Here is a 13,386-nt window from a genome sequence, read left to right as displayed (position 1 = left end):
CCAGAAGCCAAAGACCCCCCCCCCCCCCGTGTAGCCTCTAACACACTGTAGGGGACAAGTGCCGTGAGCGAGCACGCTCCATCACCACCATCATCACCACCACCACCGCCACCATCACCACCAGCATCACCACCATCATCACCATCACCACCGCCACCATCGCCACCACCACCACCATCACCACCACCGCCACCATCACCACCACCACCACCGCCACCACCATCACCATCACCACCACCGCCACCATCGCCACCATCACCACCATCACCACCATACCAGCGATGCACCGCCCGCAAACCGTGGCGGCGGTGCGTCTCCTCTCGCCACACGCGAACGGCGAATCGCTGAGCCCGAGCGCTCCTCCGTGGCGCTCGTCCGGGTGGACCCCGACGGGAGCGATCGCGAGCGACTCGAGACGCAGTCGACGTTGAGAGGCCGCCTGGCATCCTCGACCCGCCGTCGACGTTATTCGGACGTTGGAGGGAGCCGAGTTGTGGCGGGGATTCTGATCGGTAAAACATCGCCCGCGGCAGCAGTAGCAGCAGTCGCGCGGTTCGTGCGCGCGGTGGTTTATGTTTTGCTATTTTGCTTCGTTTGTTGGTTTGTTTGTTTGTTATTATTGTTGTTGTCCTCGACACGGTGGCGACTGGGTTCCGTTCAAGTCCCCCGTGAGCCGAGTTGCTCTTGCAATCGGGTTTCACGAACAACGCGACAAGTGGCAGCAAAGTAAATCAAATTAATAAACAATAACAGATTAGAGAAATGAAAAAAAAGCTTGCAAATCACAATGGCAATATGAATCTTATCTGTTTTCTTTATTAAATAAAAAATAATGTAACATGCAGATTTACATCAAATTCCACGCTGGGTTTGCGGAGACAAGTTGCGAACAACTCACGCAGTTGCTCGCGTATTTCGTGATATATGTGTAGGTCCTCAGAGCTTGGGCAATTCGTTGGTGACGTCGGCTTCTGGCGGCTGCCCTACCGCTGTCCACCCGTCGAGGGCTGAGCGCGGCGGCGTTCCAAGTTGGCGCGATTTTTGTCGACGTTTCATTTCAACTCTCCCCCTACCACCACCACCCAGCCACCCCTCCCCGACTCCGCCACATATTCTCCGCGGGTATCTCAGCGGAGACGGACGGTCGGTCGCATATTCGACGAGTCGCAGCCACAGCCGCCGGCAGCGACGAGAGGCATACTGGAAGTGGTGTGCCGGGCGTGGAAATATTTGCCTTGGGCGGGGGGGGGGGGGGGGGGGGTTGGGTGGGTGGGTGGATGGGGGAGGTAGGTGATGTGTCATTGACGTGGAGGCACCCGGGCTGACAGTCAGTGGTTCCTCTGCTCGCGTCTCCATCACACGGGAATCTCGAATGTGTAAAACAAACACGCAGCTTCGGGCATCTCTGAAAGCCGCAAAAAGACGCGGACGCGAGACACTCCCCGCCCATGCCTCCTTGGAACTCCGCCAGAAGGATGAACGATTACCCACACAATAGCAATAATAATTATTAAAACAAAACACCGCTCAGTATGGCTTTTCCCGGAACGCCAATTACTGCGGCGAGGCGAGACGCCGACTGGATCATCTCCGCACCATCATCGCCATCATCGATGTCATCCGCGGTGGCCACCGGCTCCCAAGGCGATGGCCTGGCCACGATGGGCAGCGGCCTGGCGACGTTCGACCTCCTCTTCGCCACCGCCACCACCACCACCACCAGCGAGCGCGCGGGCCTGTGGGGCAGTGCGGTGGAGGTTGGTGTCAACCACAGCGCGGGCCTCCACAACTTGAGCGGGCAGCAGCACCAGCACCACCTTGGCCTCTTGGCAGCGGACAACAACAGCGGCGGCGTGGTGGTGAGAGGGAGCGTCGCGGGTGGAGGAGTCGTCGGCGCGGACGCGTTCCTGTGGCACGCGCTGCCCATGCTCGCCGTGATCGCGTGGACCATCGGAGGGAACATTCTCGTCATCCTGGCGGTGGGGCTCGAGAGGAAACTTCAAAACGTCACCAACTACTTCCTCATGTCGCTGGCGATCGCCGATCTTCTCGTCGGCGTCCTCGTGATGCCCATCGCGCTGCTCACGATCCTCTTCAGTGAGTCGCGGCGGCGGCGGCGGCACGCGCGTGCACGCGCATCATCATCACCACCACCATCATCATAATCACCACCATCATAATCACCACCATCATCATAATCACCACCATCATCATCATCACCATCATCACCACCACCATCATCACCATCATCATCATCATCACCACCACCACCACCACCATCATCATCACCATCATCATCATCACCACCACCACCACCATCATCATCATCATCACCACCATCATCACCACCACCATCATCATCACCATCATCATCATCACCACCACCATCATCATCACCACCATCATCATTACCACCATCATTACCATCATCAACACCACCATCACCACCATCACGCATACACACACAAAGACCCTCCCCCCCCCCCCAACAAACAGGTGGAAGCCAACGCTGTTAGCGAGCAGCACCTGCGAAGGCCGACAAGGCACACGAGGGGGTGGGTGGCCAGGAAACACACCGGCACACACACACACACACGTGCGCAAACATTCCATGCGTAAACACACCTCTATTGACACCACACCAACTACAGACAGACTATTCTACAAAGATCCCCCCGTATAGCCTGTAACACACTGTTGGGTCAAGTGCTCTAAGCGAGCACCTATGAAGGCCCGAACAGCACACGAGGGGGTGGGTGGCCAACACGTGGCAATGTTTACCCATCGCACTAGGTGCCCGTTTGAGGTTGAGTCGACCTAGGGGAGGCCCAGGACCGGTTCAGATAATCGTCACTGGTGTTGGTGGTCAGGTCGTGAGCGGGGATCGAACTGGAGTCGCTGGGTTCGTATCGCAGCGAGCTCCCCACACAGACTATTTAACACACACAGAAACAACGGCAACCGGTGTTATCTAACAGGTTTTTAGAGAAAGTGCAGTTCGCGAGCACCTTTAAGGAAGACGCGCAGGGAGTTGGGCGGCGGTTTAATGTGGAAAATGACAACAACAACAAACTCTCCGATCGGTTTTGCGGCAGTAGATCATCTTCTTCTTCTTCTTAACCTGGGGGTGCACGCTGCATCCCCCAGGGTGTGCACGCTGCACCCCCTGGGGGTGCCAGATGTCGTTTCTGGGGGTGCGAGGCATGGCCAGATATTTCTCAGGCGGTAAAACATCATAAACACAAATTAAGTACAACTACTTTGATTAATAAAACTCTATGTATTTATTAACATTGTACTTTTTTACGATAGGATGAGGAGGGCGAGGAAAGAGACGAGGACGAGGAGGGGTGGGATGAGGAGGTGGAGGAGGGAGAGGAGGAGGAGGGAGGAGATGAGAGAGAGAGGAGTAGGAGGGAGGAGGAGGGAGGAGAGGAGAGAGAGGAGGAGGGGTAGGATGAGGAGGAGGGAGAGAAGGAAGAGGAGAGAGATGATGAGGAGGGAGAGGAGGAGGCATCACCACGGCGACAATTCACCAACTCCGCTGCCCCTGACTGGCAATCATCTGGCTCATTGACCACCGCCACGTGAAATCGCAGCTGTTGCTCTCTGTCAGCCACGCGACAAAAACAAAAGGTTTAGCGCCTCGCATAGAAACCCATAGACTCGCACAGCGATCTATAGATTCACACTGAGACTCATAGACTCATGTAGTGACCCATAGATTCGCACAAAGATCTATAGATTCACACTGAGACTCATAGACTCATGTAGTGATCCATAGACTCGCACAGAGATCTATAGATTCACACTGAGACTCACAGACTCGCGTAGAGACCCATAGACTCGCACAGAGATCTATAGATTCACACTGAGACTCATAGACTCATGTAGAGACCCATAGACTCGCACAGAGATCTATAGATTCACACTGAGACTCACAGACTCATGTAGTGATCCATAGACTCGCACAGAGATCTACAGATTCACACTGAGACTCACAGACTCGCGTAGAGACCCATAGACTCGCACAGAGATCCATAGATTCACACTGAGACTCACAGACTCAAGTAGAGACCCATAAACTCGCACAGAGATCTATAGATTCACACTGAGACTCATAGACTCATGTAGAGACCCATAGACTCGCACAGAGATCTATAGATTCACACTGAGACTTATAGACTCACGTAGAGACCCATAGACTCGCACAGAGATCTATAGATTCACACTGAGACTCACAGACTCACGTAGAGACCCATAGACTCGCACAGAGATCTATAGATTCAGACTGAGACTCATACTCACATAGAGACCCATATAATCATAAATATATATATATAGATTCACACTGAGACCCATAGCCTCACATATAGACCCATATACTCATACATAGATCTATAGATTGATTAGTGCATCTGCCGGTCATGTCAGTCAACCCAACGACACCTGGGTCTGTTCCGTGACCTCCTGCCAGCGGCTGCCTTCGACACTTCACGTGGCCTCAAAGTGCACCTAGCATGGCACAAGCGCCGCGGTGACGTCACCACCACTTTCAATGGGAGACGGCTGTTGTTGTTGTTGTTGTGATCTCCCACCCCCCTCCCACCAATTGAGATTTCCTCGCGCTGCAGGAGAGAGAGATGAGCGGCGTTACGCTCGGGGCGTTTGTAATCCTGGCCGCCCAAAGCCTTGTCGATAACCCTCGCTGGAGACAGCGGTCACACGCCTCTGACAACCATCGATCTCCCGCCTGTCATCATCATCATCATCATCTTTTATAAATCACGGGGGGCCCGCCCTACCCCCCACCCTCCCCCATCCCCCCCCGCCGTCACCCCTGCCGACCGTACAACGAACGAACGCCGCTACGGCAATACCCCGGTTTGCGTCGGTGATGCGTTCGTGAAGCGTGCGACGACGCATATCGGAAACGACGTACAATCGAAGCAATGTACGGGGTAAGTAGTAGTAGTGGTGGGTGGTGGTGGAGGCGAAGGCTGTGGCAGGCGACGGAGAAGGAGAAAGGGACGGACGATGATGCCGACAGCGACGTGAGTGTGGGGGTTGAGGCGACAGCGAATCCGCATGGTGGTGTCAATAATAAAGTAGCGACGTATTTGCAAAACGACGTAAAGCAGGGGGGGGGGGGAGACATATGGCTGTGTTGTAACCGTTGATGAAGTATGCATGTTAACCGACAGCAGGTGCTCTCTGTAAGCGCTCCAGATTGTTTGAAAACGTTTCTTTGGTAAATAATCAGAAGACTGCGGTAGTGGGTAGTGGTGGTGGTTGAGGCTAAGTCTGAGAGGCGATGGATACCGGGCGACTGGATTAGGTGGCACGTGATGAGCGGTAGCCGCGGCCCAGAGCGAATGGGTATATACTGGACGGGATAGTCTCCGCACCCGGTACACCACGTCCAGTGTGCCTCTTTGCTGCGCGCTCCGGTTACTACAAGTCACGTGCCAACCCTACTCTACCGGCGATCCGGAGAATATTCACTGAGAAGTGAACCCCTTGCACACGGACTATCGGTGTGTGTGTGTGCGTTAGCTGTGCTGGCAGAGTAGGGGGGCACAGGCGGTGCATCGGCCAGCAGTCGTCTCGGTCAGTCGACCCGTGGCACCTGCTGGGTCAGCCCCGTGACCTGCCAGCGGGCGTTCGACACTCCACGTGGCCTCAACATGCACGTAGCTTGGCACGATCCCCGTGGTGACGTCACCGCCACTTAGTGGCGAATGGCGGTTGTTGTTGTTGTTAGCCGTGTTCGGAACCTGGCCCACGCGAGTTCGATTCCGCGCTCACGGCCACCACCGACACCAGTGACGGTTATGGAAACCGGTCCCGGGCCTCCCCTTAGGTCGACTCAGCCATAAAATGTGTGACAGGCGCGGTGTGTAGTTAAACAACGACATCGGAGGGGCAAAGGCGGCCGGGCGTAGTTCTGACCACACCATCCTCTCCTCCTCCCGGTTCTCCGACGTCGCTTCTGTGTCGCCTTAGTTATACCTCCCCTTGGCTTGCGATATTATTTTACGAGGTACAGCGCTTTGAGTGCTTAGCAGAAAGGGTGCTTTAGCAATGTAACATTATATAAGTCACTTCTGCTATAAAGCCGCGTGTGGTTTTCACGACGCGAATTGGCTATTGCGCGATCAATGCATTGGGGAACGCATTTTTGCGAATTTTGATATAGTGACGCTACCGAGCGAGGGGAACCACGTGGCGCGCGGTCGGAGTGAGCGGTCGTACAGCGGCTGCCTCGGCGTAGCCATTGAACGCGCCGGGATGCTGCTGGATCCTTCTCGATGCTACCCACACGCCCCAGTCTGCGTTCGTCCTGCGTTAGGCATCTCACGCGTTCACGAGGACTGTGCTTTACCCCCCCCCCCCTCCCCCCATATTATTTATTTTAACGCGGTTTTTCCACAACGTGGTTTTCTTCAGGAACACAGCAACTACCACCGCTCTATAGGAGGAAAAATACCGTGTAATTATATTTGTTAATAGGCGCTCGCTAACAGCTCTTGACCTACCCCCTACCCGGCACACCTCCAAGCGGTTGCGTTAAAGGCAACACGAGGCTGGTGGGTTTGGGGATTTGTTGTTGTTGTCGTTGTCGTTGTTGGCGTGCCCGTGCCAGATTCCCGCTGGTGTCTGCCTGAGCAGCTGTGCCCCATCTGGCTCTACCTGGACGTCCTCCTGTCCACCGCCTCGATCTTGCACCTGTGCGCCATCTCCATTGATCGCTACATCGCCATCAAGCGGCCCATCCAGCACAGTCGCTTCAACTCGAAGTCCAAGATGCTCATCAAGATCCTGGCCGTCTGGGCCGTGTCCATCGGTGAGTCTCGACAAACTCACCACCACCCCCACCCCAACACCTCGCACACCCCAATCTCGTCACTCGCATCGTCACGAGTCTATGTACGCAATGCGTGTATACGATATGTACTCATACGCTTTTAGTGTTTTATAATTCGTTCATGTTTTTGCGACTTTGAATTCTCTATACTCCAGTATAGAGCAGTTCCACTGCTGGATTATATATTTTTATTTCCGCCTGAGTACGACCGCTTGTGTTGCGATCGAAACGTCGTGATTTATTTTATTTTCTACCCACGTGACTTTTCCGAAAGAACCAAAGAGTGTGGATTCCTGCAGTCGCGAAAGCTTCAAATCGAGTTTGAATTCTCTGTCACGTGTCGTGACGGGCACTGCAGTCCGGCGCTTGCCAAGCGGCATTGGCTCCCGGTTTGACGGACGAAAATCATTGCCACAAGGTTGCACGAAGGGGCCGTCCATAAATGACGTCACGCACCTGGGGGGGGGGGGGGTCAGACATTTGTGACGATGTGTGACGAGGGTGGGGGGGGGGGGTTTCAGAAATGTGACGTCACATCAAAACGCGCAACTTTAAATAAATATAGACAACACGTTCTAATAAATGTGCTTCTCCTACAACATCAGAGTGCAGCGCCAAATTAAATACGCACTACAATTACAATAGTTTAAAGCCACTTGAAGCATGTTTTATTTTCAAAATGGAAATATGGTTTTGGGGGGGGGGGCAGAGATTTTTGACGTCATATTTGAGGGGGGGGGTCTGACTTTTTTTGTGAGACCGTGTGACGAGGGGTGGAGGGGGGGGGGGTCAATAATCATCATTTATGGACGGCCCCCGAAGCGTTCACCGCAAGTGGAACCACAATACCCTTGCTGATCTTGTCAAGGAGCGTAAACCGGCACCACTCGAACTCTGGTCATCCTCGCGGCAGTGGCTTCTGGGTAACCGTCGAGCGAAGGCGGCGGTCGCCACGTCTCGCGGCGCTTTCAGGTGCGCTGCTTCTGCGGCCGTCTGGAACGCTCTTCCTTCCCATATTGGGAAGCCACTGGAGCTGTGCACTTTCAAATCACCTTGATTGACAAGCTGATTTCTTTAGAACTGCTTCTTGTGTTTGTTTAGTTTGTCGTCCTTCCCCCGAACATCCGATTAGCACGGTTGGCTGCGTACGGTGCAAAAAGAAGTCAGACGTACATACACGCGTGACTTTTATCTATCTTTCACGCCCATCGTTTAATTTTTTTGTTCCGTTTGTTGTCACTTGCTCACCCGCCCCTACTGGACACCTGCGAAAAACAATTTCGCTTCATATCTCCGTCGAATTGCTCCGCAGATGCTGCTCACCAATCTGCATCGCCATCCTCTTGCTATTGGCCCCGCCATCTGGATGCCATTGTGACGTCGTTGATGATGATGATGTCACATGCTCCGCCCCCCTCCACAAAAACGTTCGTCCCGCGATCCGCGAGACCGGCCTGGAATTTGAAATGCCATCGGCACCAAACGAACCCTCTGCTTGGTGCCCGAGGATCCGATGAGCGACTGAGAAGCGTGCCCCTGGGACGCCGCAGCGATGGATTGCCAATGTCTGCCTCTGTGTCTTTTGTGTGTGTGTTTGTGTTCGTTGACAACGGAGAGGATGCGGTGGCGCAGCGGTTAGCGCACTGCCGCCACGAAACCCCAGGAACCCCCCACCCCCCACCCCCCCCCCCCCGGGTTCGATTCCTGCCTCGCTTGGTCAACATCGGTGATGAATATCCGAACCGGTGCGTCTACTCGGCCGTAAAATACGAACCTGGCCCCGTGCGTAAACATCGCCATTGGGGAGGCGAAGGCACCCGGGAATTGTTGGTCCCGCCCCCCCCCCCTTCATAGGTGCTCCCTAACAGCAGCCGCCCCAAGAGTGCGTGGAGGCTCCACCGGGCGCACATTTTCCTTGCCTTTGTGATGACAACACCGGGGCCATTGTTTAAACATCGATTTCGGTTCGTGATTTTTCTTTGTCAGAAACGCAAAACGAGATTCTTTAAATTTGTTGTTGTTGTTGTTTGGCGGCACGACTAACAAAAAACAACTAAAACTGAACAGTTACTTTATATTTGTTTTCTATTCGAATGTGTTTCGGTTTTTGTTTTCCCCCAACATGAACCTAGATTTGTTTTATTGTTGTTGTTGTTGCTGCTGCTGTGGCTGGAGAGCTGCCAGAGGTGACACATTGAGCTGTCAGGCGTGGGAGTGTGAAAGTCAATAGGCGTTTGAGGGCGCGGATAAGAAATCTCCGCGGGGAAATGATTTATTTAGCCATGCGTCTGTTTACATATTTTTTTTTTAACCGCGATGGGAGTCGCAGGCAGGACGTTTCTATTACAGAACCGCCGGCAGAGGCAAGGGTGTTATTACAGCCCTGCAGATTGATGAAAAGCAAATTCGTTATGAGTCATCGCAGCCCATTCAGCGCAACAACGACAACAACAACAAAAACAACAAAGCCACGGGGCTCTTTAAGGCTCGGGTCCCTGGGTCCACGACCGAGGAGAGCAAATCGCTGACCTCGAAATTAGCGCGCAGCTCGACTTTGAATTCTTTGTCCGGCGTCTGAGCGGGCGGTTGCGCAATCTGGCCACGCCCTTCACAGCAAGCACAGGCCCCGCCTCTTCTCCTTGTTAGCTCCACCCCGCCCACCACCACCACCACCCGCTACCACCGTTGTTGACGACGAAGCTTTCAAAGTGCAGCCCCGTCTCTCCCGCGGGCAACCGGTGGCTCGCAACTGCTCGCGACCCGTTTGCAAGAGGACGCGTGTCAGGCGCGGCTCAGTTGCACGCGAGGGAGTTCCGCTTCCGATCACTCGGACGGTGGACCCGGGGCACCCCTCGCAGTCCAACATGCGCCCGGTGAGCCAACTCGCACGGGATCGATGCCTGCCCTCGCAAGAGGCGATCGACACGGATTTGAAACGTCTAACTCGTTCTCCCCCTGCCTCCCCCCCTCTCCGCCCCCGCACCACCGCAGGCATCTCGATGCCGATCCCCGTGATCGGCCTGCGCGACTCGAGCACCGTGCTCGTGGCCAGCGCGTGCTCCCTGGGCATCGACGCCTTCCGCAGCTTCATCATCTACGGCTCCCTGTGCGCCTTCTTCGTGCCGCTCGTCATCATGATGGTCACCTTCTTGCTCACGACGCGCGTGCTGCGTCACAAGGCGATGCTCTGCGACGCGGGCGTCTCGCGCGCCTCCATCTCGGGCGCCGGCGGCTGCGGCGGCGGCGGCGGAGGAGGAGGAGGAGGAGGCCGCAGCCTGCCCTGGGGCTGCCGCGGCGGCGGCGGCGGCGGCTCCGCGCGGTTCCGTCGGTGGCACACGACGCGCGCGCGTCCCTGCGACAAGCCCGGCGGAATCGGCGGCGGAATCGGCGGCAGCCCGTGGCGCGGCATGGAGCGGCGCTCGGCCTCCGCGCAGACGAGGGTCGCGTCCGCGGCGGGCCGGGCATCGTCGGCGGCGGCGCAGCACCGCGGGGCGCCGGCGCTGTCGCGGCAGCGGGCACGCATGCGGCGCAACGCCGTGGGCAAGCAGTCGATGGCGAGCATCACGAACGAGCAGCGCGCCACCAAGGTGCTGGGCATCGTCTTCGTGCTGTTCGTGGTCATGTGGTGCCCGTTCTTCATCACCAACGTGCTCTCGGTGCTGTGCCGGCGCGGGTGCAGCGCGCAGCTCACCGAGACGCTGCTCGGCGTCTTCGTGTGGGTGGGCTACGTCTCGTCGGGCGTCAACCCCCTCGTCTACACGCTCTTCAACCGCGCCTTCCGGCAGGCGTTCCGCCGCTACATCGCCTGCGACTACCGGCGCCCGCGTGCCGAGTGCTCGGCGCGGGGCGTGCTGCTGCTGCACTGCTGCGAGGGCGGAAGCGGCGGCGCCAACGCAAGCAGCGGACGCAGCAGCGGAGGCGGCGGCGGCGGCGGCAGCAGCCACAGGTTCCCGGCGAATCAGCTGCTGGGCTGCTCCCACCTGTCACTCACGAACGGAGTCAAGGTGCGGTGTGGCGGTGGCGGCGGTGGTGGCGGTGAGTCGCCGCTCCGGCCAATCGGCGGCGTGCGGAGTTTGAGGGAGCGCAGGGATTTGAGTCCGCTCAAGTGCGCGCTGAGCCACATGTCCGAGGTGTGATGGATGCTCGATGGACACGACGAGACCCCCGTGGGTGGTGGGGGGGGAATACGAGCGGAGTGAGCCACGAGGTAGAGACGAGCGGAGTGAGCCACAGGGGAGAGACGGAGTGAGCCACGAGGGAGAGACGAGCGGAGTGAGCCACAGGGGAGAGACGTGAGGCTGTGAGCCACAGGGGAGAGACGAGCGGAGTGAGCCACGAGTGAGCCACAGGGGAGAGACGGAGTGAGCCACAGGGGAGAGACGAGTGGAGTGAGCCACGAGGTAGAGACGAGCGGAGTGAGCCACGAGGGAGAGACGGAGTGAGCCACGAGGGAGAGACGTGAGGCTGTGTGCCTCATTTGCCAACGCGGCCACCGCGACTCTGGTTACAATGACCTCAGGTGGGCACGAAGGCCCCCCCACTGCGAAACGTCGTCGGAAGATGGAGCGGCGAGGCGAGATCGTGGCAGCTACCTGCTGGTTGGATCGTAGCGTCCAGAAATTGTCAGGGGCGACTTTGGAAGGCGTCCATCCAGCAGTGGATCACGGCCTTCGGTGGTGGTGGTGATAATGATGCAAGCATCTTATCCGTACCAGAGGAGAACTATTGCCGACCTGCCAAGACGATTTTATATTTAGATGCATCTTAGCGCGCTCAGTCCACCTGTTGCTCACATTCAAGGAGTTTGGAGCGCATCCAGTCGGAGCGCGAACACAAAGCGTCGCGTCCGGTCACGTGCCGCGAACGCGCACGCGCGCGTCACGTGCGGCGAACGCGCACGTGACGCGCGTGCGTACTTCACCGGCACTCACACAGGGTTTTGTACGCGAGGCGACTCTGTATCGAGGATTTGCCGGTGTTACACCCCCCTCCACCCCCACCCCCCATCCCCCCCTCAGCCCCCACCTCCTCGTCTCCCCGTCCCTTCTGGGCATTCACAAACAACTCCAAAACGTCGTCTGCGTCCGCCGCCGTCCGGATGTCGCGTTGGCTAGCCGAGCTGTTGGCGATCATCCACGGATCCGAGTGAAGCCATCTCGCTCGAGGTGGGCGCAATGAGGGGGAGGGTGCACGGGGGTGGGAGGAGGAGGGGGGCTGGGTGGGTGGGCACGCAACGGCGAGAAAATCTCCTCCGGGCAGAAAGGTAAGAGAGAGAGGAGACTGAGCCAGCCTGGGCACCGTGGGAGCGACGCGGCCGCTCCACCGCCAGTCGAATCGAGAGCGAGGCCGCTGCCGCCGCCGCCGCCGCCGAGGCGAATGCGCTGCTTGGGCGCGCGGTGCGGCCCAGCAAGAAGAGGAGGAGGAGGAGGTGGAGGAGGAGGTGGATAGCGCGACGAGCGCGTTCGGGTTGTCAGGCGACAGCGCTTTACCTCCTCACCACCCACCCCTCACCCTCCTCCTCCACACCTCCTCCCACCCCCCTCCGCCATACCCCCCCTCCTCCTCCCCACCTCTCCTCATCCCTCCTCCCCAGCCCCCCCTCCTCATCCCCCCTCCTCCTCCCCCCTCCTCCTCCCCCCTCCTCCTCCCCACCCCCTTCTCCTACCCCCTCCTCCTCCACCTCCTCCCACCCCCCCTCCTCCTCTACACACCCCCCCCTCCTGGATGGACGTTCTCAGCAAGGTCGAACGGAGCTCAGAGAGAGACCAAAAAATGCGCGAAGCAAGGAGCAGAAAACCGGACCCGCGTCCGTCGTGTTCCCCAAAAAGCGACGTGGCGTTGCGGGCGTGCCCGGAACGTCGGACTTAAAACAAAGCCACTTCCTGAATCATCCCCCTCCAAACCCGCACCAACTCACGCCGTTATCTCCGAATCACGCCGCGCTCCTTCTGCTTAGCCCCGGATTTATTTTTATTTTCTTGGGGCGACTCAAAGGGGAAGAGGAAGTGTGAAAGGGCCGGACGGTCGCCGCCTCGAAACTGCGGGAACGGGCCGCGGGTGGCACGCGTGTGGGTGGTGGTGGTGACGGTGGCGGTGGTAGCGGTGGTGGTGGTGGCGGTCGTGGTGGTGGTGGTGACGGTGGTGGTGGTGGCGGTGACGGTGGCGGTCGTGGTGGTGGTGGTGCCTCTGCACGCAATGTGACGACGTCTCGATCTATGCCACCCTCACCCCCACCACCACTACCACCACCACCACCACCCAAACCACCACCACCCACACCACCACCTCGCCCACCCCCCACTGCAGTCGCTACCATTCGAGAGTCCGTGAGTCGCCCGCCCCTTCGCCAACCACAGCCCGTCCATCGTGACGGGCTCAGCGCGATAGCAAAACCAATCAAAAAGTTGTCCACGATATCGAATGTCACGATGCTATGATTATCGCGATATCAGTTCCCCAACGGCTGTCTGCTGAAGCGTATCGCGCAGTGTCACCCAAATGTTTTCGTTGTTTTCGTG

At 57.5% G+C, this 13,386-nt stretch overlaps 1 protein-coding gene across 1 annotated transcript; it reads left to right on the top strand.

Moving 5' to 3' along the window:
* The first annotated feature begins 1,271 nt into the window (after nucleotides 1-1,271).
* LOC116954537 (5-hydroxytryptamine receptor 2B-like) lies at nucleotides 1,272-12,460 on the top strand. The gene is made up of 3 exons (XM_076052360.1): nucleotides 1,272-2,097; nucleotides 6,647-6,847; nucleotides 9,860-12,460. The coding sequence occupies exons 1-3, from the start codon at nucleotides 1,533-1,535 to the stop codon at nucleotides 11,002-11,004; spliced, it is 1,911 nt and encodes a 636-aa protein (XP_075908475.1). The 5' UTR covers nucleotides 1,272-1,532; the 3' UTR covers nucleotides 11,005-12,460.
* The last annotated feature ends 926 nt before the right edge of the window (nucleotides 12,461-13,386 follow it).

Source organism: Petromyzon marinus, chromosome 55 (assembly GCF_048934315.1).
Source record: "Petromyzon marinus isolate PM22_M1 ecotype Great Lakes invasive population chromosome 55, UKy_Petmar_22M1.pri1.0, whole genome shotgun sequence".
In the NCBI taxonomy this organism is placed as follows: Eukaryota; Metazoa; Chordata; class Hyperoartia; order Petromyzontiformes; family Petromyzontidae; genus Petromyzon; species Petromyzon marinus.
The sequence above is the reverse complement of the archived record's forward strand: the minus strand, read 5'-3'. Positions and strand labels throughout refer to the sequence as shown.